The sequence below is a fragment of the Adiantum capillus-veneris genome, chromosome 25 (assembly GCF_014529385.1).
Source record: "Adiantum capillus-veneris isolate H3 chromosome 25, ASM1452938v2, whole genome shotgun sequence".
NCBI lineage: Eukaryota > Viridiplantae > Streptophyta > Polypodiopsida > Polypodiales > Pteridaceae > Adiantum > Adiantum capillus-veneris.
The window spans coordinates 65779860-65807770 of NC_140955.1; the positions used below are offsets into that span (position 1 = coordinate 65779860).

At 44.2% G+C, this 27911-nt stretch overlaps 1 protein-coding gene across 6 annotated transcripts in view; it reads left to right on the forward strand.

Moving 5' to 3' along the window:
• The first annotated feature begins 4430 nt into the window (after positions 1 to 4430).
• LOC147425021 (transmembrane and coiled-coil domain-containing protein STS1-like) overlaps positions 4431 to 27911 on the forward strand; it is a 91810-nt gene continuing 68329 nt past the window's right edge. The window contains exons 1-7 of one of the 6 annotated variants that reach the window (XM_086500201.1): positions 4431 to 4553; positions 16377 to 16474; positions 16585 to 16820; positions 16919 to 17000; positions 17109 to 17762; positions 17846 to 18014; positions 18101 to 18253. In XM_086500201.1, coding sequence (XP_086356327.1) covers positions 16609 to 16820; positions 16919 to 17000; positions 17109 to 17762; positions 17846 to 18014; positions 18101 to 18253 — 1270 coding nt within the window. In that variant the 5' untranslated portion in view covers positions 4431 to 4553; positions 16377 to 16474; positions 16585 to 16608. The other 5 variants (XM_086500204.1, XM_086500207.1, XM_086500206.1 and 2 more) reach the window with 5 other exon arrangements.

Below are 27911 nucleotides of genomic sequence, written 5' to 3' on the forward strand. Positions count from 1 at the left end.
ATTACTTACATGAGAGCTTCCAAGCACATAACTTCTAAAATTGGATGTTAACTATTTACATGCTTACTTGTTCACAATGCTCGGGTAGTACGAAAGTGTCTCTTAGGTCGGTCCATTTTTTAGTTGAATCCACCTCAAGGAAACCAGACTCTCCTCTGCGCACAGTAGTGTTGCGACCCTCCATGTTTATCTTGAACCATTGCACTTTGAACAAGTCGACAAAAAATCCTCTATAATCGATCCTCAAAATCTCTTGAAGCGTGCCGAAGTAAGTGAATTTCTCCACCACAGGATCTGCATCAGAGGACCATCGTCAATTAGACTATTCAAATTTTGCCATGATTCCACAATCTTGAGTAAAACGCTTTTTGTTGATCCATTCCACCCTTTACACCATGCTGCTGTGTATGAATTATACTACAACCAACAAAGATTATGAGTGGCCGTTCAAACATCTAGAAAGCCACTAGTCGTACATTGCAAACTTACCTTGGTCGCGCAACCCCGAGAGTACTCCCACTCCTCCTCAGTCACTTCTTCACCGCACAGTTGTGCCCTTTTCAATTGGTTGTGCAGTCATCTTAAGCTCATGAATGTTGTAAGGCTCTATAGACCCGCCGAATAATGCATCGATGGTCGTCTTCCCCGTCTCCACTCGATCCTTGCCCTTTGTCGCTCTTGCTTTGCATCCTCGTTTGTGAAGCATGCAAAATCGATTGATTTTAGCCTCTAGATCTTCCGTCATCTTCTTCTCAACACCGAGATTGCACATGACAATCCCAGATATGCGCTCATCATCTATGGTTCGCCATAGCGTGTCCTGGGCTTTATCAAATCCATCTAGCCACTCTCCAATGTAAACTAGGGACTCTGATACCAACCAACCTTCTGCCATGCTACCCTCCGGACGTGCCTTCTACCACACATATCCCTTAAGTGTTTTCATGAAACGTTCTAAAAAGAACATCCATCTGGAATGTACTGTGCCAGCTATTTCCACCTCATCAACTATGTGAACAAGAAGATGCACCTGAATGGTTAGCATGGTAGTAGGAAAGTGTTTCTCAAACATGCACACAACCTCCGCAGCGTTTAGTTTGGCGAATGGTATGGAGTCATGATTGATCTCCTTTTGTGAGATCCATTGCACCAACTTCTCAAGTTTGTAGATTGTGTTACGGACGCCAGGAGACAAACCTGAAAAGCGTTGTGATGCTAGTGTCACTCCATCCAAACTTTGCCTGCATGTTGAGACGAGAACCAGGAGTGCCTTCAATCTAAACAGACGTGCTCCATCATACAATGGCATATCGGCTTCACTTTTCATATCATCATAGATAAGCCTTTCTGAATCCATGATCGTCTCGATCATTTCATCGATCTCGGGCTCAAACATTGCCTCGTTGGGAATGTGGTCTGCATGATCATTCTCCGAGCTGTTAAAGGTTACATCTTGTGGCCTCACGTATGTTGCTTGACCAAAGCGCCTGCGAACATGTCTATTGGGTTGCAAGATTGCTACCTGTTGGCCAGCGTCAGAGTTCGACGAGTTATAATTGGCAACAACTCGATCTATAATAGATGGATCGAACTCGCCAAATTCGCGAACGTGCTGCAAAGAAACACGTCTTGTCCATCGCACAACATGCTTGCATTGATTACAAGGACATAAGATCCTTGTTGAGAGATAGGTGTTTTGGTTGGATGGCCCCACATCCTCGTCACTACTCATAATGAAGGTAAAAACCTTATAACCTGGACATAAATTTAATCTTCTATTGGAATCCTCCATCTTTTATCTCTCTCTCTCTCTCTCTCTCTCTCTCTCTCTTTGTTCGCATTGTAAACTACCTCACATTCTCTAGCCATGTCCAATCCCTACACACCTCAGTCTAGAGGTGCACGGAGATCAGAACCACCGGGTTATAATCTCGTCTTTATTGGTCAATGCCTATATTTGTGGGTACAAGAAATCTACACACCCACGTCTACATGATAGTGCATGTAGTGGACAAAACCCCTTTGCCTCTTCTCTAGCTGTAGCAATTCACATCATCTTAACATCTCTTCACAGTAGATCTTTGTTAGAGGGATTACTTAGCACATTACATGTTGGCCTCCAATCTGAGTATCATGCCATTGAAAGCTTTCCAACTTAAGGTCGCATCAGTAGAGAGGAAGAGAGGGATCACCGTTCGCCTAACTAATTTTTTTACCGTAATCCCGAAGGTAGACTTTAATATAAAAACTAATTCCAAAATCTAATCTTAAATCTAACCTAATTGAACATATGGTGATTCGCGGCTAATTGAATATGGTTAGTGTGTGAGTTAATAGGTGTCAGATTCTGATGGGAACATACATATTGTTGTGTAACTAGTGTTTGCTCTTTGGACAAAGCGCGCCTTCATTGACATGCACTAAAATCTAACCTAAATTTAATCTAATCTTCATCTCAAAATAAACCTAAATCTAATCTAATCTTAAATCTAACATAAACCTAAATGTAATTTAACTTAAATCTAAATTTAATTTAGTTAATCTTAAATCTTATCTTACTCTTAAATTTAAATCTAATCTAATCTTAAACTCAACATAAACCTAAATTTAATCCAATCTTAAATCTTAAATCTAAATCTAATCCAATCTTAAGTAATCTAACTTAAATCTAACATAGCTAGCTAATCTTAAATCTTGCCCTAATTTTAAATCTAACCTAATCTTAATCTAACGTAAATCTAAATAGAACCTAATCTTAAACTCAACATAAACATAAATTTAAAATGTAATCTAACCTAATGTTAAAGTTAATTTAAATCTTAACCTAATCTCTCTCTTTGTTTTCTCCCCTTACTTCTCTCTTTCATCTTCTCCCCCTCTCTCTCTCTTTGGTTTTTTATTCTCTCTCTCTTTCTCCCTCTTTCTCTTTGTTTTCTCCTCTCTCTCTCTCTCTCTCTCTCGCTTTGTTATATATATATATATCTCAATGTGTGTGTATGTATGTGTTTTTTTGTTTATGCATGTGCTCTCTCTCTCTCTCTCTCTCTCTCTCTCTCTCTCTCTCTCTTTCTTTCAAAGACACAATGTGTGTGTGTGTGTGTGTGTGAGAGAGAGAGAGAGAGAGAGAGAGAGAGGGAGAGAGAAAGAAAGAGGGGAAGGGGATTTGAACATGAGAGAGAGGAGAGGGAAGGAGCATACCTAGCTCTCCTTCCTCTCCTTGTGTGTGTGTGTGTGTGTGTTGGGGGGGGGGGGGGGGGGGGAGAGAAAGAGAGAGAGAGAGGGAGGGAGAGCGCGGCTTACCTCTTTCGCTTGAGCATCGAAAACTCTGTTTTGAGATCTTAGTTTTTGGCGCTTTTGGTTTATTTTTTACCCCTGTCGGCGTAACCATGAGCGTTGCTATGCAACAAATAGAATATTGACGCCTATAGCGACGCTCATAGCGATGCCGTGGATTTTCACTTTTGAGCGTCGCACTGCGAGTGTTGCTAATGTGAAGTACCTCTTGTAGTGTGTGTCATCATTTATGTCGTCTTCTTCATCTTCATGTGCAAATATTCATTTTCATTGATGTTGTTCATTTTCACTGATGTTGTTGGTCCGGTTTGTTGAGAGTGCGGCCTTCATGGTCAATGTTGTAAAGTACACATACATATTATGTGTGATATCTGTGTGTGTGTGCGCTCATGATGATGGGCGGTCTTACCATACACACATTGTGTAGATTGTGTCTGTAATCCCGTATGTGCATGGTGCTTTTGTGCACAAGTATTACATCAATTGTCAAATTTGCAAGCATTGTGTCGTTGTTGTGAATCGTGTACCTTCTATGTAGCCTCCATTTGGTAGCATTATCAATGTAAGTGATAATAACATGCATTTCTAGTTTTAAAGGAATACCAATTTGCTCAACCTTAGGAGCTACAAACCTTTCTTGAAGTGCTTCGATAGTTGAGGCTTGTGAGCTTCAAAAAAAAAAACTTGATAAACAAGAACCAAAAAGAAAATCTTCATAATTGTGGAAATTTCCTCGTGTGAAGCCGATGGAGATGACCAAAAAACAAGTAGCAAAACTTGAGTTTAAAATGCTTTGAACTTGTAACAACTTGCGAGGCAAGTCAAATGGGGCGGATAGAGCTCGGGAAGCAATGTTGCCAGGCTGCAGGTGTCCAACAGACTATATTAGAAATATAGGCAATCATGTCTTCAAACAATAAACCATTTCTTCTCGAGAGTCGCCAATTCCATCGAACATCCTCGATCTATCATCTTGAACCAATCTTCCTCTCAAGAGTTGCCCAAAAAAAAAAACCATTGGAGATGTTTGCGAGATTAAAAGGGGTAGTCTGGGAATTTTGTGAAAGTTTTGGGAATTCTTGGTAAAGTATATGGGTTATTTTAGAGGGATATTTTGGTAATTTCCACATCAGGGGGGGTAATTTTTCTATCGATTATGATACTTCGCAAAAGTGCAATGATTTTCAAAAGAGACACGCAGCAGACATATAACGCGTGCCGTCCTCCGCAACTGTCGATCGTCCTTCATTTACTCACAGGTGCTTCTCTTTGTTACTAATTTCAAGCTGAATTGTAGCTCCTTGTACACCATCGCCAACAATGGAACCGATTAGTTCTCTGATCTGGGTAAACCGGATCGTAGCTTGCATGCAGAGGATGTAAGGGCCAGTGTAGCACGGTTGTTGTAATGAATGGTTGTAGAAGGCAGTCACGGGAATGGTAGTTGCTTGCCATCACAGTGAAAATATCAGCAACCCGCAAGGTCTTATCTCATTCAAATGTTTAGAACTCCACTAACCTTATCCTTGCACGGTTTTCTCATTGAAATGTTCTCCGGGCCTTCAGTGCGTCCTTGCCTGGCCTTATGGGACGCATAAACTATGTATTTTTCCTGCCTTTTTGAACCTCTGTAGCCATGATGATGTTGTTTAACTTGAACACATGCACATATATCCATGCACACCTAGAGACACATACATACATACAAAGCCTGTACTTACTTAATTAGGCTGTTCAAACCACAACTATGAAAGGTTAAGGGGGATTAGAATGTGTAGTATTCATGTTAGTAGAATGATAATTATTAGCTTAATTACTGTGAGAGAGAGAGAGAGAGAGAGAGAGAGAGAGAGAGAGAGAGAGAGAGAGAGAGAGAGAGACTTAAATGCGTACGAGATTAACTTACTACAAGGGGTGCTTAAATAGCACAAGAGAAGCATCTTCCACTTGCCACATGCACATGCTAAAGATAGTGGTTTGATTTTCGAATCCATATTTTTAGGGCTCTTTAGGGTGACTCAAGCTCCAAGTTGACTCTATTTGTCTAAAAAGAGCCCCCATGGGTAGTACCATGATGTAAGCTACTTTTCACATGCCTTAGGCTACCTAATCGACTTAGAAAACAAGAGATCATTCTCACATACTCATATCTGGACTAGACCGAAGCCCACAATCCTAAAAATCCTCCCCTCGGGCTTTGGGCTACAACTCGATGAAGAAAAACAACACTCCAATCCAAGAGTAGTGACTACATACTCCAATCCAGGAGCACACATTGTAACACTCCAATCTAGGAGCCAAAAAGCAACGCTCTAATCCAAGAGTAAGATCTTGAATTCATGAGAAAAATCCGCTTCGCTCTAATCCAAGAGCACGATCTTGAATCCACGAGAAAAGTTTGCTTCGCTCTAATTGAAGAGCACTTTTGTTTTCGTCAACACTTTGTCTTCAATTGCTTCATGATCTTCATCTTCGTATCCTCCCCTTGAGCAAATGCTTCTTTCCTCCCTTGATGCGGAATCAAGCTCTATTTTATGCGTTATAAAGACATGCAACAACATGCTAAAAATGCTACGCAAAAAGCTAAAGTTTCCTCCTCCAAATTTTGTGTGCTTGGTCGTATTCTGAGAGCCCAAGTGTGCGTCTTTCATCAATTTTTTTAGCGGTCTTAACTTAGGAGACACTCCTCAAGCGGGTGTCTAAACTCCTTACAAGGCACGGTCAAAAAAAAAAAAACCTCATCTCCATAAGAGGATGATTACACACATTGCAAGGAAAAACACTTGGATGAGCTCCTTTAACGGGTTTTAAGATGTGCGCAAGAACAAGCCTTTGACCTTTTGGAAACATGCTCAAGAGGTTCCTTTCAGCCTCAGTCGTTCCCTGCCATGGGAACAGTCCCCACAACCGGTTGTTTGCAAGTGAAAAAAGGAGATATGTTGTAGGCCCAATTTTTGTCTATGCAACGAGCTATGGCTCGACTTTTAGAGCTCAGTGACGTGCAGGTAAATAAGAACGTCTGGCTGGTTGCAAACAAAGGCAGGAAAGCATGAAAAACTGCGCGCGAGTAAGGTGAGGAGCCGATTGTAGAGTCGCAACTTTTGAGGAATAAAGACTCTTGGTGCAATTACATTTGCCCAACAACCATAGCTTAGTTGGTGAGGCTCGTGGTTTTCACGCTAGTGATCTAGGCTCAAGCCTCACTTACCGTAATGTGTGAGGTATGGCTTGAAACATTCGCGTACGTTTGGCCAAATAGACGTTTGCAAATGTATGTTATGTCAAGAGAATGTTTGACCCAAACATTCTTGACTTTAAAAAAAAGTCTAAAAACTTGAAAAAAGCCCCTCCTTTTGTTGTAACCAACTTGGAAGAGATCCACTTTCTTGGCCACATAGTCTCAAAGGATAGTGTCAGAATGGATCCGCAAAGGTCGAAGCTATTAAGACATGGCCAGACTTGAAGACTGTGCACGATGTCAGAAGCTTCTTGGGATTGTGTTCCTACTATAGAAGGTTTATCAGGAATTTTGCAGAGATAGCATCACCTCTTCAGGTTTGCAAAAGAAAGAGGTCACTTTTAGATGGACCCAAAAAGAGATTTCAGCTTTTAGTCTCTTAAAGGAAAAGTTGACTTCAGATCTAGTAATTGTTTTGCCAGATCTTAGGAAGTCATTTGTGGTCCAGTGTGACGCGTGTGGCAGTAGCATCGGAGCAGTGCTAATGCAAGACGGACTAAGGAGATATGTTGCAGGCCCAATTTTTGTCTACGCAACGAGCTATGGCTCGATTTTTAGAGCTCGGTGACGTGCTGGTAAATAAGAATGTCTGGCTGGTTGCAAACAAAGACAGGAAAGCAAGAAAAACTGCGGGCGAATAAGGTGAGGAGCCGATTGCAGAGTCGCAACTTTTGAGGAATAAAGACTCTTGGTGCAATTACATTTGCCCAACAACCATAGCTTAGTTGGTGAGGCTCGTGGCTTTCACGCTAGTGATCTAGGCTCAAGCCTCACTTACTGTAATGTGTGAGGCATGGCTTGAAACACACGTATGTTTGGCCAAACATACGTTTGCAAACGTATGTTATTTCAGGAGAATGTTTGACCCAAACATTCTTGACTTTTAAAAAAAGTCTAAAAACCTGAAAAAAGCCTCCTTTTGTTGTAACCAACAAGTTTACCTTGCAGTATTTGGAGCTTTATCATGAGCAATGAAAGCTAGTATTGAATGCTCACTCTCATGTTCTCTTTTTTTGTAGCTTTTGCTGCCAGGACTTTGAAGCCTTATAATGTAATATTCAGCTTTTGGCAGCCATCCTTTATGTCTCATTTTGTTGTAATCAACCAGCTGACCATGCAGTGTTTGGATCTAAAACTAAATAACATATTTACCTACAAAATTGGCTAAAATTTAGGGTCACATGTTTAAGGCTACCGCTTTGAGCCATACTTAAAAACATACTTCCATACCCATATGCATATGCCTATGCTTCCTGTATGTTTCAACTGTCACGAGGACGTGGCAGCTGTTTACTATGTCACGAGGACGTGGCAACTGCTAACCTTAACCTTAGTTGTTGGCTTCTTTCCAATGATTTTTGTTTTATTTTTGAGACCCTCTTTTTGAGTTGCAAATGGTCGGACATTGTACGGCCAATGTGAACGGTAGTTTCGCCCGCAGACGGGAAGTTGGTCAGCACTGGAATTCGTATAGTAAGAGGATGTCTAGGCTCAGTTCAAGATCATGTAGGTCCCCGCGTCGTACTTAGCAAGTTGGTGGATACTAGGAAGTGAACTCAATAAAGGCACAAAGCCAAGGTGGGATCACCAAAGAAAGTATCCGACAGTTGGGTCACATTGCATTTTGGATGCGGTCCCAATGGGAATAGATGGTCAGAAGACCAGTGGAAGCCCAACGGAAGCATCTCCTAAAAATTAGGGAATTGCTATTTTGGGCCGTGAAATGTGTTTGCGTCATTACCTCCGGTATGACGAGGGGAACGTTGTAACTCTGCCGCAAAGTCAACTGGGCAACCAATCAGGAGATTTTTAGGCGGCAACCCCGAAACGAGAAAATGCTTGTAATCGTGCCAAGTGGCGCATTTTAATGCCTTTCCTCATGCATGAAGAGGTAGCGCTGAATTTATAGCTGGGAGGCTCATTTCTTAGTTTCCTGTCTCACAGGTTAAGAGCTATGGAGTGCTTCCTTTCCTCTTTATGTACATTGTGGTGCTGGAGTGATGACTCACACACTACACATTGCCTTCTCTCCCCCCTATGTGCAGTTATGTGATGCCCCACAAGAGGGCTCTTCATTTGACTGATGTACAACTATGTGGTTTCATGCTTTTGTGCTGAGGCAAGAGCCTCCTTGAGCAGGAACAGGAGTAGCTAACTGCTACTACAAAAGCAGGCGCCGGTGAGGGTGATAACCTCACCGTATAGATGAAATTTCAGCGCTGGTTATGCGCTGTAAACTGACTGTTTTTCAGCCATACGGACGCCAAATCCATTTGGAACAGTGCCCCATTGACAGAGGACAGTTCAAGGACTGTTTAGGGCTGAAAACAGGGCAAACCAGTAAATACAGCGTGCTGAATTTACTGTTTTTGGGCAGGAATTAGAGGGTTTATGCCAGTAGAAGTGAGTTCCATCAGGGGAATAGGTTTCGCGCAAGTTTTGGGGCTGTTATGTTGTCAAAATTTGGCCAAAACAGGTGGTATAAGGGGCGCCATTTTTGGGGCCTACAAGTTGTCGGCGTCTGCTCCGAGCATTCTAGCCACCTGCTGTTTTCTCAGTTTCCAGCCCACTTGGGATTGTGCTAGGGATTCGTCATCCTCCTCACACCCTCTGCACCGCTCTGGACCCTGCCGGGAGCGTATGAGCACGCTGAAAATCCCTGGATAGCATCGTTTTCATCACCTCGCAGTTGTGTTTTTGGGTGGATAGCAGCTTCTTGACTTGTGTTTTTCATAGAGGAGGAAGTTACCTCTTGCGAGGACACCTTCCGATGGTGGTCCATGCAGTCTCTCAGTGACTGCTGCAGTACACGGTGTCTTTGACATCGGCTTGATCATCTATGGGCGTACGATCCTTGGGAGATCCATTTATTCCAGCCATCATTTAGTGGTTGCGCACTGTAGAGGGGGTGGTGACTTGTGGTTTGCTATGGACACACCTATGCACTCATCAGAGGAGTTCACACGAGATATGGCCATGCTCATGGCATATGGGATTTTGACATTCCCGGAGAAGACACCACCATCTGGGTAGACAGACACTTACCACTTGACCTCGACACGTCAGATCACTTGCTTACACAGGAGCATGTACATGGACTTAGGGAGATGATCTTGGATCTCTTCTTGGACAGGTTCATTGCTTGGATCTAGTGGCTGGAGTGGGACTTTAGTGCTTTGGACTCTCTTGGAGAGTTTACCCGCAAGATGTGGGAGATATGGCATCATTACGCGACTACATTTGAAGTCACCTAGAGCTTGGCTTGGATGGTAGTGCAGTTGCTCTTCTATACTTCTGATCATTTGGATTGCTACCTTCAGAGTTGCTTCACTCACCCTCCGTACCCTCACAACAGACTTGCACCCCAACCTGGGTAGCAGGCCACTCCCAACTCATTTATATTGAGAGCCATACTAAGATGCGGTTTGGTGGCATTGTTGGCGTGGATTCTGTTTTGGTTGACACCGGAGGATTGGAGGTAGGAGATACAGGCAAGATGGTGCAGACAGATTGGTCTGGCCTTTCCTCTTCTCAGAGATTATTCACAGCGCTGACTGCTGAGTCTGGCTTTCCCTCATCTTGGATTACCCTACCTACTGATAGGACGCCATCTGATGGTGGTCCGTGCGGTCTCCCAGTGACTGTAGCAGCTTATGGTAGCTTCTACAGTGCAGACTGTTTAGTCTGGCTTTCCTTGTTTCGGAGGACGTTTACGGTGTAGATTGCTACATCTGGCCTTCTTGGAGTTTTTCCACAGCTTAGCCACTTGTCCACACTGGGTTACAGGTCCATGCATTGATAGGCTTCCGGTCATGCTCATTACGGTTCCTGGGCTTCCCCATTTTCTCCAGACGGTTTGACTGTAGACACCACAGATGCTATCGGGCAGGACACTTGTAGGTCTATTGGCACTCCTTTCATGACAAGCAGTTGTTTTCCACACTCAATTCGGGACCTTCATGCAGTATTTTCACCCTGTATCGGCGGAGTAGAGCAGTTTGCTCAACTGCTCGTGACGCACTTTACCATGGAGATCTCTCGGAGGTTGGTACACCCTGGACCGCTTCATCACTTGCCTCACATCTTCGGCTTCGTGCGGTTTGTTCAGGATCAGGTGCTGAGAGGGGCTTCACATAGGTCTACGGCATACTTAGGTTGCACTCCGGCCGCCCAGGTTTGGGGCGGCCGCTTGCCCAGTATGGACTCCCTTGGGCACTCATATATATGGGGCCACGGGGGTACCCATTTCATATACGATTGGCATTGTACTGGTCTCTTTTGCTCTGGTAGTCATGGGGGAGTTATCGCCCCCTCTTTCCCCATCTCTGGCGTTTTGCGTTGTGTCTACTGTCTCTCTCCCCCCTCTTCTCTCACGCTTCTGCACACGCGCACTCACACTACTAACTACGGATCTAATGATGATTAGAAGATACTAATCATGCTAATAGCTCTGATACCAGTTGACAGATAAGGGGGCTTAGAAAGTGTAGCATTCATGTTAGTAGTATGATAATCACTAGCTTAATCATTCAAAGAGAGAAATGAAATGAAATGAAATGTTATATTAACATCTTCAAGAGGCCAAAATCGACCTATGAGACCAAAAGTTACAATTGGTGAATCTGATACAGTGTCCGAGTACAAAAAGTACAGAGGACTGGAAAACTGAAACTGAGACGAAATAGGTGGGGAGGGGTGATGGGGTGAGGGCTGAAGCCTGATATATTGGGTTAGCTGATACAAAGCTGAAACAAAGATGGATCAAATGAGATACATGAGATCCCTCATTGGTCGCTGCCGAATCTCATCAATATCCTCCATGGTCAATATTGTGACTGGTCGTCTCGCATGTCGAGCTAGGATGGCTTGGTCCCTGGATCCTCTGTTGCCATCTCCATTGATGATGTGAGGCCCCTGGTGGTCGTGGGCGCGTGGATCCGCCTATGGTGTGGGTGGGATCTGAGATTTGCAGTGATGACTGCTCCTTTGGCTGTCCCTTGGCTGGTGTAAAGAAGTCTGTGATCCGTCTTTGAGACTAGATCTCCCGTGATGTCCTCAGCAAGCTCTCTCTATGTCTGCGCAACTCTAGTAGAAACAATCCAAGACGTCTCTGATCTTCGTATCTCATGACTCTGGAGAATGGTCCAAAACCCTCTCTTAATAGACAGTGGAAGCGGCCTCGTATCTCGGTATATACCGGGCAGTGACGTGTAGTGCAACTCTGTCTTTTGCTGTAGGCGACATAAATGACATATCCTAGCTCTGATGGTACCCCTTGAAATGGCCAGTCTCAATGTGAAGCTGATGTGAGGATGTGCGTGTTTGCCCAAAAGCACATTTTATCCCATGAGATAAGTGTGTATCCATGTATGCAGGCCTAGTCACAAAACTGTCCTCTGTGAGTTGGAGAAGATGCTCTCTATAGAAAGCCATCTTCGTGTCCAACTCCTGCGGCGGCTGTATCCATGTGCTCCAGAAATCTAGCTGAATCAGATCCTGACGTATGAGTGTGGTGATCTCTGTCCGTGTGAGAGATAGGGAGGGTGCATCCAAGGAGTACTGGAATGGAGGCAATCTATCCATGCTGAAATCATGTGACTGAAACCATGATGTCATTTGCCCATACCAACAGTTGTCACCCTACAGTGCTAGCTGTCAGGATGACTCCAAGGCTAGCCGAGCTTATCCTCTGAAGAGGTCCCATACACCGTGTATAAAGGATACTGATCTAGTCAATGCCTCGACCACAAGGGGTGGGTCGGCTAGCTTGGCTCGGATAATCTCATGTGGCACTGAGGCCTTAGCCCGAATCATCCGAGAAATCATAGAGACTAGAGGCCTCTCCATGCATCTCCATCGGTGCTGCTAGTCTCTGCTGCTCTCCTCAATGAAAACACCAGTTTATTGAGGACTACCCCAAGATAAGTGTATGCATCTGTGTACTCCACAGTCTCCTGGCCATAGTAAATGTGGGTGCTGACCTCCTGACCCACTGTGATGTGGTGTTGAACACCATAACCTTGATTTTCCCAAGGTTGACAAACAATCCACTATCATTAGCAAATGCGTGCCAAATGGCGTTGCATCCCTCTGGAGAGTGAGAAATCAACACTATATCATCAACTTATAACAACATCTGAATCCATGTCCCTGCTAGCTAAGCACCTCTGTCTCCCTCTTGTTCTACATGGTCTGAAAACGCATCTACATACATCCCAAAAAGAGTCGGAGATAGGGGGCATCCCTGCTTCACCCCAATAGTGGAGTAAATCATGTCAGACATACCCTCAGTAGTGCATACTTGCCCTACCACTGTCCTTTATAAAGCCAAGATCCCCCAAATCATCTCTATGGGCACACCAATGTCCTGAAGTCTGCGTATGAGTCTCGCTCTCGGCGCTGTGTCAAAAGCTTTGCAGAAATCCACAAAGCTACAGTAGATCCTCCTGCCATGGTGTCTACCCTTGTCAATCATAGCTCTGAGTGTCAGAATTTCGTTGAGAGTGGAGAAGCCTCTCCTGAATCCTGCTTGCCCTGATGCTCGTATACCCTTTCTCTTTGCCCATTTACTCAGCTTCCTCTCAAGAATAGATGCATACTGCCTAGCCAATCTGTGACCAACCATGATGGCACGATAATTTCTGAGAATCATGGGATCTCCTGATTTGAGAATAGGTACAATCGTGGACATACCCCAAGTCTCAGGAAAACCCTCATACATGGCTCGATTAAACATCATAGCAAGAAGCTTTGCAAGCATATCTCTGGCATGGATGAAGTGCTCTGCTTGTCTTCATCCTATCAATGGCTTTCCTTACTCTCTCGGCCATAAAGAAAGTACATGTCTTAGGGCATGTCTCCGGTGGGTTTGGCAAAGGTTATTGCCCTGATGATGTGTAGAGAGATGTGGCATATTGCCCCCATGTCTCTGTGGAGGTGATGGCTGGTGGTGGTGAATGCTCATGGAATAGTCTCCATGCCTCGCTTGAATCCCGGCTCATAATTAGCTTATACAGATCCCGCTCTAGCTGAGATATATAAGCCCTCTTCTTTCGTCGCACTAGCCGACGAAAGACAATGTGTGACTGTCTAGACATGTGTGGTAGTACCCATGATCACCCCCTTCTGCAATTTGATCCTCGTCTCTCTACACTCCTCATCATACCAGCTGTTCTGGGGCATGCTCCCCGATCTTCTCCGTGTAGGCTGACTGTGGGGGTATGCCTCTGATGCTGCATCATGGAGCGTCTCTGTCAGTATCTGAATGAGCTCATATAGTGGCCGTCCTGGCTCTTGAGTGCATAGCTGCCTGTATATCTCATCCATGTACATGGAATCCGCCTCCCTCGTGAAGGTATACCGAGTGTGTGTGGAGACCTCTCCTAGTGGAGCTGTGCTGAACTGAAACGTGAGAGGAAGACAAGATAGCATGATCAACTGCTACTCCAACTGGCCTAGTGCTCACCATGAAATCTTGAAAGGATGGAATGAGACATGGCTGGGCCATAACATAATCCGCTATGCTAGCCCCATGCCGGTGTGGAAAACATGTAAAACCTCCCGATGTCTGTAGGCCATTCAAAATGGCCAATCCATGTGCAGTTCCCATATCTATCAAGTATTTGCCATACTCAATGTGCTCCTCATCCTGTGATAGTCTAGATAAGCCCGTCTCTGTAACATCAATCTCCCTAAGCATCTCCTTTGAAGTATCATAGATTGTTGTTTGATGATGGGCCGTCCTAGCATTGAAATCCCCCAGTATGATAATGTCACCATTCGTGGAAAACTCCCATATGTCATCATTCAAGATAGAAAAGGGGGATTGTCCTCTAGGTGGTGCATATATTGACGTACTAGGAGGGAAATAACAAATAGCAATGTAGAGATGTCTGCCTATCTTTGCCTTTAGTCTCACCCACATGTACCTAGCCTGCTCATCCTTGCGTGCTATATATATCAATGGCTGCAACTCCTCCCTGAATAGAACTGCCACTCCCCTTGAGCCTCGTCCTCAATGCTCTGATCGGGTCTCCTTTCTGCAAGCTCTCCCATCTATATCCGCTCACCTGTGGCATGGACTGCCTAGGAGCCTAACGTGTCTCGGAATAGAAAATGATATCCTTCCCAGTGAAACTATCCTCAAAGGCACCTACATTAAGAGAGATCCATTACAGTTCCAGGCGGCCACCTTTAATTTAGTCCCATAGGTCATGCACCGTCATGTGGAGCGTCGCTCCATTATCACGACCCTCCCATCTCTATAAAAAGCAATCGTCCCTTTTTCCCTTGCCGCTTTAATCTCTGGCATTACCTCCTTCATATGAGCAATCTGCGAGTGTGAGGTCGTCCCCGAGAGAGAGAGAGAGAGAGAGAGAGAGAGAGAGAGAGAGAGAGAGAGAGAGAGAGATGAAATGTTATATTAACGTCTTCAAGAGGCCAAAGTGACCTATGAGACCAGAAAGTTACAATGTGGTGGATCTGATACAAAGTCAGAGTAACAAGATGACAAAATGACAAAATAAAATACTATGGAATCCTAGACTGCTGGGTGTGGACTGAGCAGCTAAAACAGCTAGCTGGGATAGCTAGATCAAAGGAGATCCAGCATCAGTTATTGCTGGCGGATCTCATCAATCTCCTCCATGGTCAGTAGTCTGACCGGGCGTCGTGCATGTCGAGCCAAAGTGACCCGGATCCTCTGATGAAGCCTCTGTCGATGTTGTGTAATCCTCCGCAGTCGTGGGCGTCTAGATCTAGTAGACTCAAATGCATACTAGATTAACTTAAAAAAGTGATTACAAGGGGTGCTTAAACAACACAAGAGAGGCATTTTCCACTTGCCACATGCACATGCAGGTTTGATTTTCGGATCCACATTTCTAGGGTTTTTTAGGGTGACTCAAACTACTCCAAATTGACCCTACTATGTGTAAAAAGAGCCCCCATGGGTAGTACCATGACCTCAGCTTCTTTGGCAACATCCCACATGCTTGAGGTCACCTAATCCACTTAGGAAACAAGAGATCATTCTCACATATTTCATATCCAAGCTAGACCGAAGCCCACAATCCCAACAAACTATTCTTCCTCTCTGGCTTTTGTATTGCACACCAAGAAGCATCAGTTTGCTAGAATAAGACATCACAGATGTGTCATTTCACTTAAGAGCTCTAAAATCTACTAGGATGAGTGAAGGGGGAAAACAAGTCTCTAAGTTCTCATGAAATTCATCCCAATTGTAGGTGGAGTCGTCCGGTATTGGATTTGGCATGGGCTTTCACATACTTGATTGGTTTCTTGTCCAACCAATATCATAGAATGCTAGATGCATGAAATTTTGATTATTTTTGTTTGGTGGACCGTGATGTTATAGACAACAAGCATTATATTGATGCACCCATGAGTAAATAGTAGTCATGTCCATCGTGCCACCATACTATTGAGTCAAATCTTCTCGAGCGATGATGCACCAGCACTTGCATAGGCTTTGGTAGAAGCTTAAGCAAAGAGTGTCGCAAGTTTCTTGTGTTTGGTCAAAGAGGCTTGTTGCTGACTAACATGGTGTGTCAGAGAGTGTGCAATCAAACCTCTCTAGCCACCTTCTTGTCAGCTTTGGCCTTCAAGTGTTGAGAGTTTCAATTCCATGGCCAACCATTATAGTTCTTTCTCCGGTTCATAGCAAAGCGTCATTATTAATGGTTGCGAAAGGCCATAGAACTTTGGGCTGTGCGAGAAATCCATGTAGAAATGTCTGAATCCTCATGAAAATACAATGATAGTGTCCTCAATGGGGTGAGCTGAATGTGATGGTGACAAAAAGTTAATAGCTGGTGATATGCAGAGACGGAGGGGGTCATTGACAATATTCGTGCCAGCATTCAAGGGTTCTTGATTTTCTTGACTCGACGAGGTGGTCATCCTGTTGCGGGTTAGTACCATGTAAGAGATTCATCAATTGTGCAGCCTCTTCTAAAGCTACTTTTCAACTAACTTGCTTTGACCCAAACGGCTTATTACTAATAAATGTTTCGTGTTTGGTTCAAAACCAGAGCAGTGTTTGAGGTAGCTGTTTTATGGCAGAGTTACAGCCAGTGCATCGTTATGCAGCTGGCGCATTGCTAAGTTTGGCTCTTCACCAAGCTCAAGTACATCAGGGCTCTCTGCCTTGTCAGCCTGATGGACTTTTAACAGAGCCACAACATTGCTCAATAGATTCAGACCACAAAGAAAAGACTGATTCTTTGTGGACCAGCCAACATACTTGCTTACTGCGTCCAATATTCAGGTAGGCTTTTCTTTATTGCAAGAGAGATGGGGCTGTTTTAGATGTGTGAAGTTTGAGAGAGGAAGAGATGCTAAGTCGATCATCACATTTATTTGCAGGTTTTTGAAAATAGATGCCAAAGCATGGGTTGGACTAGAGCAAACAGCTATATCTATGGATGCAAAGTTGCACTTAGGAGCTGTATGCCTCTCCTAAAAATGTTTTTATGCTGATATGTTTGTTTCTCAGAAATTTCTAGAAGCTTTGAAAAAGGTGCTCTTATGTCGTTTTGATCTGATTCTGCTGCAGTTTCTGAGAATTTTATCAGATGATGAAGATTGTGCTTCCTCATCAAACACTGCCGAGATAAAGTTATCCGAAGCTGTAGACAATCTTGCTCTTAAATTTGAGAATATCTCTTCTTCTGTTGCAACGAGCCAGGAGAATTCTGCTAGGCATTCTGAAGTTTCAGATGCAAAAGGTCACAAAGAGGGAATCTTGAATGAAGATTCATCAAGGCATGCTTGCAAGTCTGACAGCACAATCCTTGACGCCTCCCAAGGTCCAGGAAAGCTGTCATTGCTAAAAGAAGATTACTTCGCTTCCTCTCCTTCTAGAGTTGCTGAGAGGGAGGCAGATCTAGTGGAAGGCCAAAGAGAATGTGAAGGATGTTCAGAGTCTGCAGTAGATATAGAGACTGTAGGCAGGTCTCAATCACTTTCTGTTGGAGATGACCACATTCTCAAAGACTTTTCTCCTACTGGCAGCTTGATTGCGGAGGGCAGATTTCTAACTCAAAGGAGAAAGGTAGCAGTGCTTTTTGAGCTTCTATCTGCAGTTGTTGCTGACATCCCCACAGAGGATGGGAAGAAAGCATCAAAGACAAGGCGAGGCTATGATGCTCGCCAGCGCGTAGCACTTCGACTCTTGGCAACCTGGCTTGATGTGAAGTGGAATAAAGTGGTGCGCAATTTTGCAACGTGCCACCGCAGTCTTGAGTATTTACATTGAATACACTGTCATTCTTGGTTTGGGCACCCATGCAGGCAGCAATGGAGGTCTTAGTTGCATATTCTGCGATGGCAGCTCAAGAGGATGCTGAAGAGAACAAAGACGAGAAGGAAAAAGAGGTTAAAAGCTGGGCGAAGTGGAAGCGGGGTGGTTTGATAGGAGCTGCTGCTGTGACAGGAGGAGCATTGCTCGCTCTTACTGGAGGTAAGGTTCTTAAGTTAAATGTCACTTGGGCATGCTGCAAGGTCCTAGTTCTCTAGTTTCCATTTTTTATCAGTATCATTTTGTAGGTCTTGCTGCACCTGCTATTGCTGCTGGGTTGTCTGCTCTAGCGCCAACCCTTGGCACTATTGTACCAGTCATTGGCTCAACTGGGTTTGCTGCTGCTGCTGCTGTTGCTGGGTCAACTGCGGGCTCTGTTGCAGTTGCTGCATCTTTTGGAGGTAACCAGTTCTCGATCTGCAAGTTATGCGGGATTCGCAGTTGCACAAGGAGTAAAAAGATCTTTCAAGTTCCATTGCCCATGTAGATATTATATGTCTTTTCAAGGAATGGGAAATTGTCACTTTAGCCAAGGAGTAGTGGGGGATTTATGTCTTTAATTACTCAGCATGGAATCACAGAGTAAGTGGCTGACTCGGAGAAATTAGGAAGGCTCATTGGAGTGCTTGGCAAGTGCCTTGTAAGAACAGTTTGCAGCAGTGAAGATGCAGAAACATGAACAGACAATGTGAAACACATCAGTGAGGAAGAGAGCCACAAGAATTATGGGCTGTGTTAGTTGTAAAATATAATGCCATACTTCAGGTTAGTTAGATTGAGAGAAGAAATCTGTAGATAGTACCAGTATAATGTTGTTGCCAGGAAACAAAAGTTTTCTTTAGTTGTAAGTTTCAATATTGAAAGTGTGGAAGGAGACTTACTCATTAAAAAAACCAAGGGTGGTGACCTAAGAAGTAAAACTTTTCCCCATCATGATTGTTGTAGCCCTCTCTTGTAGAGGTGGTTGTAGCCCTATCGGCAGTTTCATTAACTAATAGAAGGATCTTTTTCCCAAAAAAAAAGGAAGTAAAACTTTTACTAGCAAGAATGAACACCGAGCGAGAAACTGATAGGCTTGAAATACTAGGAATTGCTGAAGCCTGACCCTCTGTCAGTCTTGCAGAAAAGGGAAAACCCCAGCAGCTCACCATCCCAGGGATGATCATGAGTGGAGAATCACAACATGGGAGGGGCTCCAAATTTCTGCTGGAAAACAGGACCAAGTGGTGCGGAATAGTGTAAAGTTTAGGGGTGCATCTCTTGGTTGAGAATCAAAATGGCAGTGGAAGAGGTGAGTTGGATGATGAACATGGCAGCAATTGGTGATGACAACCTTCTGCAGGAATTGACAGCCATCTGGCCTCAAATGTTTCTTGTAGATCTTGCTCTGCACATGCTGGGATGGATCTGCTGCAAGGAGTGCTTGGGCAGCCCAATGAGATGAAGGCTCTGCAATGTGGCTGTCTAGTTTAGCCTCCTTAACCTGATCCCTACCTGCAAAGCCAAAAAACACAATGGGGAAGAGAGGGAGAAAGAGGGCGATCTGTCTAGAGTGAGTTACTGCAGGAGAGACAGAGAGAGAGAGAGAGAAAAAAAAAAAGATTTTATCAGTGTCTTCTAGAGGCTGAACTCTGCCTATGAGACAAATCCTACCTTGAGCGCTTCAAAAACAGTGTTGACAGCCTCAATCAAAACAACGTGTTGAAGGTGACTTTTGACTTCTTTTAATATGTCGGACAATGGTACGACAATGTGTGCAAAATTTTGTATATGTTGACTATATGCGAATGCTGTCCAATAAGATGAATATGCACTTACCAACCAAGTCTACGAAAATACGCATCATCGTTTGAGTAGCATACGGTGAAGCAGGTGCACCAATAAGACCGAATGGCATAACAATGAACTCGTGGTGACCACGCTCAATCCTAAATGCCGTCTTATAAATGTCTCTCTCTGCGGTCGCCGGTTCTTACCTGGTGATAGCCACTTGTGAGGTCTCTCCTCAAGAATACCTTTGTCCCACCAAGATGTAGTCGATGCAGGGCATAGAAAATCTACTCTTGACCGTCATCTCATTGAGGGCCGTAATCCACGCATAACCGCGATGAGCCATCCTTCTTACGAACAAACAAAATTGGAGCAGCAAAAGGACTTATATTGGGACAAATAAACTCCATATTCAACAACTTATCTAGTTGGTGCTCTGGCTCCTCTTCATTAGCCTTGTTCATGTTACGAGTGTGGAGCAGAAGAGAGATACGGTGGCACTCGTGTGAGAGAGAAGAGAGATAGATGGACGAAAGATTGGTGAGTCCAATAACTCTAGAGGACAAACTCTGAGAATGATACAAACACAAGACAAAGAATAGAGAGCCCCCTAGGCCAGATTGAGCGAGGGTAAAGTCGGAAAAATATCTTTGTCACAACCAAAAAATAAAACCCTTTCATTAAAATGAAAAAAATGGCCAAAACAGGCTTGAAATGGGCAAAGTGCAGGTGCAAACCCTAAGTGTGCTTTAGGTCCCAATCCTACAGGTGTGCGGGTGGCCAACCCACAACCAAGAGCCAGTGCATGTTACAGGCTTGGACACTCCAAGCAAGAAATCAATAGCAACACACGAACAAAAACTACAAAATCACTAAACTTGAGAATATACACGAACAATCACTACAAAATCAATAGCAACACACGAACAAAAACTACAAAATCACTAAATCTCAGAAGCCCACAGTGAAAAACTGCCAAAACTACCAGCGCAAAACGTGCAAATCTGTACAGAAGTGCCACGTGGCAGCCACGCAATTTACGGAAATCCCTTTAGAGTTCAAGCTTTTGATTTTTAAGGTTTTAGGCCTCTCGGCCGGTGCTCCATAAGTCGGTAGGGTTAGGTTTATTAAAAACCCTAACCCCCTTCTGCTTTAGGCCCCGCGGCCACACTTTCTGGGTTCAATTCTTCTGGATTCTCTAACCTCTTGTCCTCGCGGCCAGTTCTTTCTAGTTGGGCATGCCAAGTCATCACTTTGTAAATTGCTACATACCCCCCTCTTGAAAGAACTGTAATTGCCCTTGATTATGCCTATAAAACAGCCATAGGACAGAAACTTTCTTCGGTAAACATTGACTTTATGTACCCATGCACTAGACTTCCACAAATCCATCACTTCTACAAAGACATCAGTCATTGATCAGTCACATTTCTGTTGAGGGTCTCAGATACAAATCATGATCATTGTAACCATTAAGTAATCACATCCAGACCGCGCTGATCTTTTCACAGATATCTTGATTTACTAAGCATTCACGTTGTCATGAGGCTGTGGCAACCACTAACCTTAGTTGTTGGTTTCTTTCACTTGATTTTTCTTTAATTTTTGGGACCCTCTTTTTGAAGTCACAAATGGCCGGACATTGTGTGGCAAGTGTGAAAGGACCGACTGCCGAGAGTTTCACTCGCAGTTGGGAAGGGCAAGTCGCCACAACATGGTTGGGCAAGTTGGCATTGAAATCTGAGCAGTAAAAGGGTGTCTAGGCTCAGTTTAAAGTCAATTAGGCCCGAGAAAGAGCTACTGGCCGTGATTCATGGGCTTGCTTGGTTGAATGTTTGAATTAGAACAATCGCTCTAGACCAAAGAGTGTTAGTGAGTTTCGGCGAAAGGGCAGTCCTTTTTGGGACATTTACCCTTCCGCCTACTACCCCACGGTTTGACCGATTGGCTACGGCGCTCACCCTTTCAGAGGTTTTCTGCAAATTGAACCCACATCATCTTGGTTGAGTGTTTGAATTAGAACAATCGCTCTAGACCAAAGAGTGTTAGTGAGTTTCGGCGAAAGGGCAGTCCTTTTTGGGACATTTACCCTTCCGCCTACTATTCCACAATTTGACCGATTGGCTACGACGCTCACTCGTTCAGAGGTTTCCTGCGAATTGAAGCTTTCTAGTTAGAAGCACTACTCGTTAGGTGCTGATTTTGTTGTCCAGACAGATCATCAGACCTTGCGATACTTCTTGATGCAGTCAAAGTTATCCAAAAAGCACATGCGATTGGCAAACATTCTCTCTATGTTCCACTTTTAGATTCTGCATGTGGAAGGCAAGAAGAATGTTGTGGCTGATGCGTTATCGAGAAAGCCACAAATTTCAGCTATGTCAATTCCTTATCATCATGAGCTTGATGACATGAAGGAACAATATGCTATTGATGAAGATTTTGCAAGGATCTTTGAACAGTTGCAAGATGGGCAACGCCATGAGCACTACCTCCTCAAGGATGGTTTTATGATGATGCATGGCACACTATGTGTCACTAGGCCATTGCGACATAAAGTTATGGTAGAAAGCCAGTGTATGCAGGGCATCGTGGTATAGATGCGACAGTGAAAGCGGATGAGACATTCTTTTATTGGCCTACTTTGAGGAGAGATGTGGATGCCTTTGTGCGAGCATGCGTGATTTGCCAAAAGGTCAAGTTTGACAGGCAAAAGGCACCAGGGTTATTACAACCACTACCTATTCCAGATAAGCCATGGGAAAGCATCGCTATGGATTTTATCTTTGATCATTTAAGAACGCCGACAGGGAATGATGGTATATGACCATTATTTGCAAGTTCAACAAGCACGCCCGTTTTATTCGTGTCAGGAAGAAGATAAAGTCTGACCAGAGGGCACGATTGTCTATGTACATTATTTTCAAGTACCATGGTATGCCAGAGTCTATTGTCAGTGATCGTGATCCTCCTATGAGGAGACTGTCTTGGAGAGGCTTGTTTGCAAATATGGGCACCACGCTCAAGTTTTCATCCTCATTTCATCCACAAACTGATGCGCATTCAGATGGGGCTAATTCTAATGTCTTAGATTTGATGAAATGTTATGTGTCAGATAATAAGGGCAAGTGGGAACAATATCTACCCATGCTTGAGTATGTGTACAACAATAGAGTGCATTCGTCAACAGGCAAGGCACCTTTTGAGATTGTTGAGGGTGGCAAAAAGGTTCCTCCCATTTTGCACACAAAGGACAAAATTTTCGAAGTTGATCGTTATGTTGAGAATATGGATAAAATGTTTAAGAAGATCAAGCTTGCCTTGGAGAAAACTCAGGCAAAGCAGAAAAGGGATGCTGATCGTCACCGTCGTGAATTGTTGTTTTCACCTGGTGATTGGATACTTTTACGGTTTGAAAAGGCAAGGTTAAAGAAGATGAAGGGCAAGGAAAGGTTGTTTCCGAAGCTCAGCATGCGTTACTATGGGACTTTTCAAGTACTTGAGAAGATCAGTGATGTTGCTTATAGGCTGAAATTGCCTGATACTTGGAAGATTCATAATGCGTTTCACGTGAGTCTTTTAAGACCCTTCGTGGGTGATGTGCCAGAAGATATGCCAGATGAGGATCAACCAGAAGTTGAGGAACTTGATGAGATCTTGGTACCTGAGGAGGTTTTGGCACATAAGGAAAGAAAAGTTTAAGGGAAAAGTTGCACGACGGTATTTGGTGAAGTTTAGGAACTATCTACCCATGGATGCAAAGTGGATAGAAGAGTGTGAACTTTGGAGTCACCAAATGTATTGCAGCTTTACCTTGAGACCTTTGGGTTACAACCTTCTATGCCCCAACTCAACATGCTCAAAGGAGGCGTAATGATGGAGCTAGCACATCAAATGTGCGTACGGATTTAGTGCAATAGAAGTGGACACTGCTCTACAAATGCTAAAGGTATTATGCTCACTTCTATCGTAGATGAAATGACAAAAGTATGAAGGTTTCATTAAGTCATTTATATCTATGTTTCATGACCTTTCTTGCATATATATGTGATGATAAAAGGGTGCTAGTCACACTAAATAATCTATGGCACGTGTATTTGGCATGCAATCGAGGATGTTTGCGATTTCAAGAGGGGGTAATGTCATGAGGCTGTGGCAACCACTAACCTTAGTTGTTGGTTTCTTTCCCTTGATTTTTCTTTAATTTTTTGGAGCCTCTTTTTGAAGTAAAAAATGGTCGGACATCGTGTGGCCATTTTGAAATGGCTAACGGCCAAGAGTTTCACCCGCAGTCGGGAAGGGCAGGTCACCATGAGATGGTCGGCATTGAAATTTGAGGAGTAAAAGGGTGTCTAGGCTCAGTTCAAAGTCATTTAGGCCCCTCGCTACACGTTATAAGTCGGTGGGTACTAGGAAATTAACTCAAGAGGCACTGGACACATGGCAGTAGGAGAGCAACTTGTAGGCCACACACACTCTCCAGAAGCCTCATCCATGAGGGGCCGCCCATTTTGTGAGGGGCTGATTTGTGGCTTCATAAGTGACTACAATGTGTGTGTGAGTAGTGGGTGTAGGTGATCACAGCTTTAATGGAAAGCTTGTCTCCTCCCTTGTCTTATGTAGCGCGATGATTTGCTCTCGCGCATCTGTCTCTCCCCTCTGCACATATGGTAATGCCCCACTAGTTGGGCTTCTCAGATGACCATGTATAGTTCTGAGGGTTTTATGCGCGTTTGCCAAGGCAAGAGCCTTCTGTATAGGAACCGGATTAGCTAATTGCTAATCCCCCAGAGGTACGCACAGTTCCCATGGCGAAGGAGTGCAAAAATGGAGAGTTTTCTCACATGAAAACTCGTCCGTTCCAATGGGGAACTGTCCCATTGCGTGCGGGAGCACCTGAGACACGTGTAGACGTGCTTGCTCCGCCCAAAACAGAAAATTACACCTTGCTGTGTTTTTTTGCAGGTTTAGGGTTTTGCACCTAAACTGCAAGACATCGCCAGGGGAGCCTCAGGAAACCCTTGGGATGCATAAATAGGGCTTTGGGCTCCTAACAGTGACAAAACAGGGAATTACAGCACGCTGAAATTGACCTGCAGCTCACTGGAAAGCTTCCAAATCGCAAGGGAAAGTGTCCTTGATGTGTACTTTTGACCTAAAGAGGTTTTTGCGCCGTTATTTTGGCGAAATTGGATCAAAACCCTGCAATACAGACATGGACAGCTTGGCGAGAGCTCGGTGAAAGTGTTCTATTTGCAATAAGAATAAAGAAATACCGAAGGCGGCGCCCGTTTTTGGGGCCTACAGGGTGTCGCTGTTTGCTTAGAAGCACTCTAGCTCCTAGGCCGTGCTTTATGTGAAGTGTTAATTCTAGTCATAGGTTTATTTGCGAAGTTTCTTTGTGTCATAAAGTTCAAGTAAAGAATCGGATCAAAGCTAAAGTCTACCGCCCTACGGGCAGGTTTCACACGTCCTGCTAGAGGCTCACAAAGGTGCCATGCTAGGTCCTAAGCTAACTAAGATTGATGCTAGACTGTAGCAATAGCTTGTTGTCACAAAGTGATGACGTGGCTGCCCGCTCTGCAAGAAACCCTAACTGCAGAAAATCAAAAACCCTAATTTTTTGAAACCTGAACCCTAACTGCAAAAAATCAAAAACCCTAATTTGTTGACGTGGCGGGTTGACACGTGGCTGTTGTACGGAATCTCCGGGATTTGCGGCGCAATTTGCGGGATTTTGGTGGCAGCTTTTGGGCGATGCTCTTGCTAGCTGCTGATTTCTATGTAATTGAGAGAAAGCCTCTTTGCTTTATTTTTATTAAGCAAGAGAGAGAAAGCCTCTTTGCTTTATTTTTATTAAGCAAGAGAGAGAGAGAGAGAGAGAGAAAAAAATCTTCTGTTTTATTTTCAGGAAGCTTTTGATTTTTAGCTTTTGGGGGCTCTGCTTTTGGCATCCCCTGTAACCTTTAAATTAACGGGCTGGCCTCTCACAACTCAGAGCATCTGGACGCAGAGTCTGAGTGTGAGTGCCTGCCTGCACTCTTGTACTTTGAACTCAGATTAATACAAAAAGAAATACCGAAAGGGGCGCCAGTCTTTGGGGCCAATATCTCTAGGCACGGAACTCCGCCGGGCCAGTGTTGAATCAATTGTGAGTTGTGAACTGTTTTGAAGTAGTTATTTGGTGCTGTCGCGGTAGATTCTTGACTTGGAGTGTCCAAGTCAAAGTGGTATTAGAGCACGGTCGATTTCTCTTCTACGGGAAATCCGATCCCAATTTTTTTTTCCGCGGCACCTATGGCTTCAGGCAAAGATCCGTCGACTCCCTCTGCATCCGGAGATGCGGGAAGGGATCACAACGAAGATTCCGGCAAGGAGTATGGCCCGCCTCGGCCTACTGAGGCAGAGCGTCGAGAGATGGAGCGTCGTCAATTGATTGGCGATGCAACAAAGATGATGCTCAGTTTTGCGCAGGACCCAAAATTTGCAAAATATACGAGCGAGACTTCTTTCCAGGAGGTGCACGAGCAGTGGCAGAAAACCACAACACCACCCCCAAAACCCGCTCTCAAGAAACCTTCTGCTCACAAGAAATATACAGAGAAGCAATTAGAAGAGGTGGTTGATGCACGAATTGCTCAGCTTTTTGACGCGCAGAACAAAGCTAAAAAGCACGGCAGAAGAAAGGCACCGACTTCCCGGGCTATTTGGGTCGTCAATCGACATTTGAAAAGGCAAAGAAACAGAAGAAGCGTGTTCGATTTGAAGGAGTACCTAGTTCTTCTTCTTCTTCTTCTTCTTCTTCTTCTTCTTCTTCTGACAGTTCTTCTAGCTCATTTGACTCGAGCAAAGAAGACCGCAAAGGCAAAAAGCGAAGCAAGAAACAACGCTTCGGAAAGGGCAAGAAAAAGGCAAAGAAGTCTAAATCTCGCCCCGTGAGTGAGAGTTCTACAGAGGACTCGTCTACAGACAGTTCAGACTCTGATGACAACAACTTTTATGCAAAGTCGAAGAATTTTTACAAAGCCAACCAATGACTTTCTGGAAGACAAAAGCAAGAAAGTCCAAGAGTTTAAAGAAGGTGGACAATCAATTAAATTTGACACGTTTTCGGGATATAGAGATGCTTCGAAGGCTTTGTCTTTTGTACAACAGTTTGACATGGCTTTCGTGGGAGGACGTTACTCAGAGCACTCTTAAGATTCGGATGGTGGTCTTGGCTTCTATTAAGCAAGACTGCGCTAGTTAAATGGCTGAAATTCAAGAGGCTTTTTATTTCTTCTTGGTTGACTCGAGAGTATGAATGTGATATACGAACTGCTTGGAACCATCTTCGGATGACCAAGAAAGATACAGTGGACGCTTATTGCGAGAGATTCTGGAGCTCTTTTCTACCCGCCTCTTCATTTAAGGAAAATCTCGTTCAAGGAACAGATTGAACGGTTTACCTTGGGTCTACCTACAGAGATCCGAGATCATTGCTTGGAACAGAAGTCAGCTTCTATTTAGGAGTTGATGAGTCATGCGAAACAGGATTTTGCCATCCACTCTGGCAATCTCACTTACCCCACCGATGAGATCATGACACAAAGAGCTGAATAGACTTCGACAAATGAAAGTAGAAAGAGAAAGAGCAACTCAGAAAAGAAAGATACACGACCCAAGCTTACTCCTCAGGAGAGAGCTTGCTTCATCAGGGAGGGGAAGTGCTTTGGATGTGGGGAAACTGCATATCTCCGCGAAGTGCCCTAAAAAGGCACAGAAAGAACAGAATGACAAGGACGACGAAAGGCCTGAGAGTTCGAGAGCAGCTGAGGAACGTGGAAGAAAAGACAAGATGAAAATAGGACTGGTTCCAGATTGCGTGGGTACCAATCCCAACACGTTGGACGAGAGTACAGAACTTTGCCGAGCTTGGGGCAAAGTGAAAGACGAAGAGGCCTTGATCTTCTTTGATGGAGGAGCCAAGGCCAACTTCATTTCACCGGAATTGGCGGCGCGGCTTGAGATCACTCCCGATCGGATGGGTCCACTTGCGGAGGCAGTTCTAGAGGCAACCGACAGGGACGTAGCCATTACATTTGTCATTGGCAAACTTCGGTTGCATTGTCAGGGGTATTTGGGGCATGAGGACTTTTACATAATGCCTTTGGAAGGTTGTGATGTTCTCTTGGGAATTCCCTGGTACCACAAGAACAACGCTGTGGTCGACTATCGGACAAGGAAAGCGACATTGACTATAGAGAAGGGCAGAAATTGTACTTGACATCCAACTTAAGGGCTAGTCTG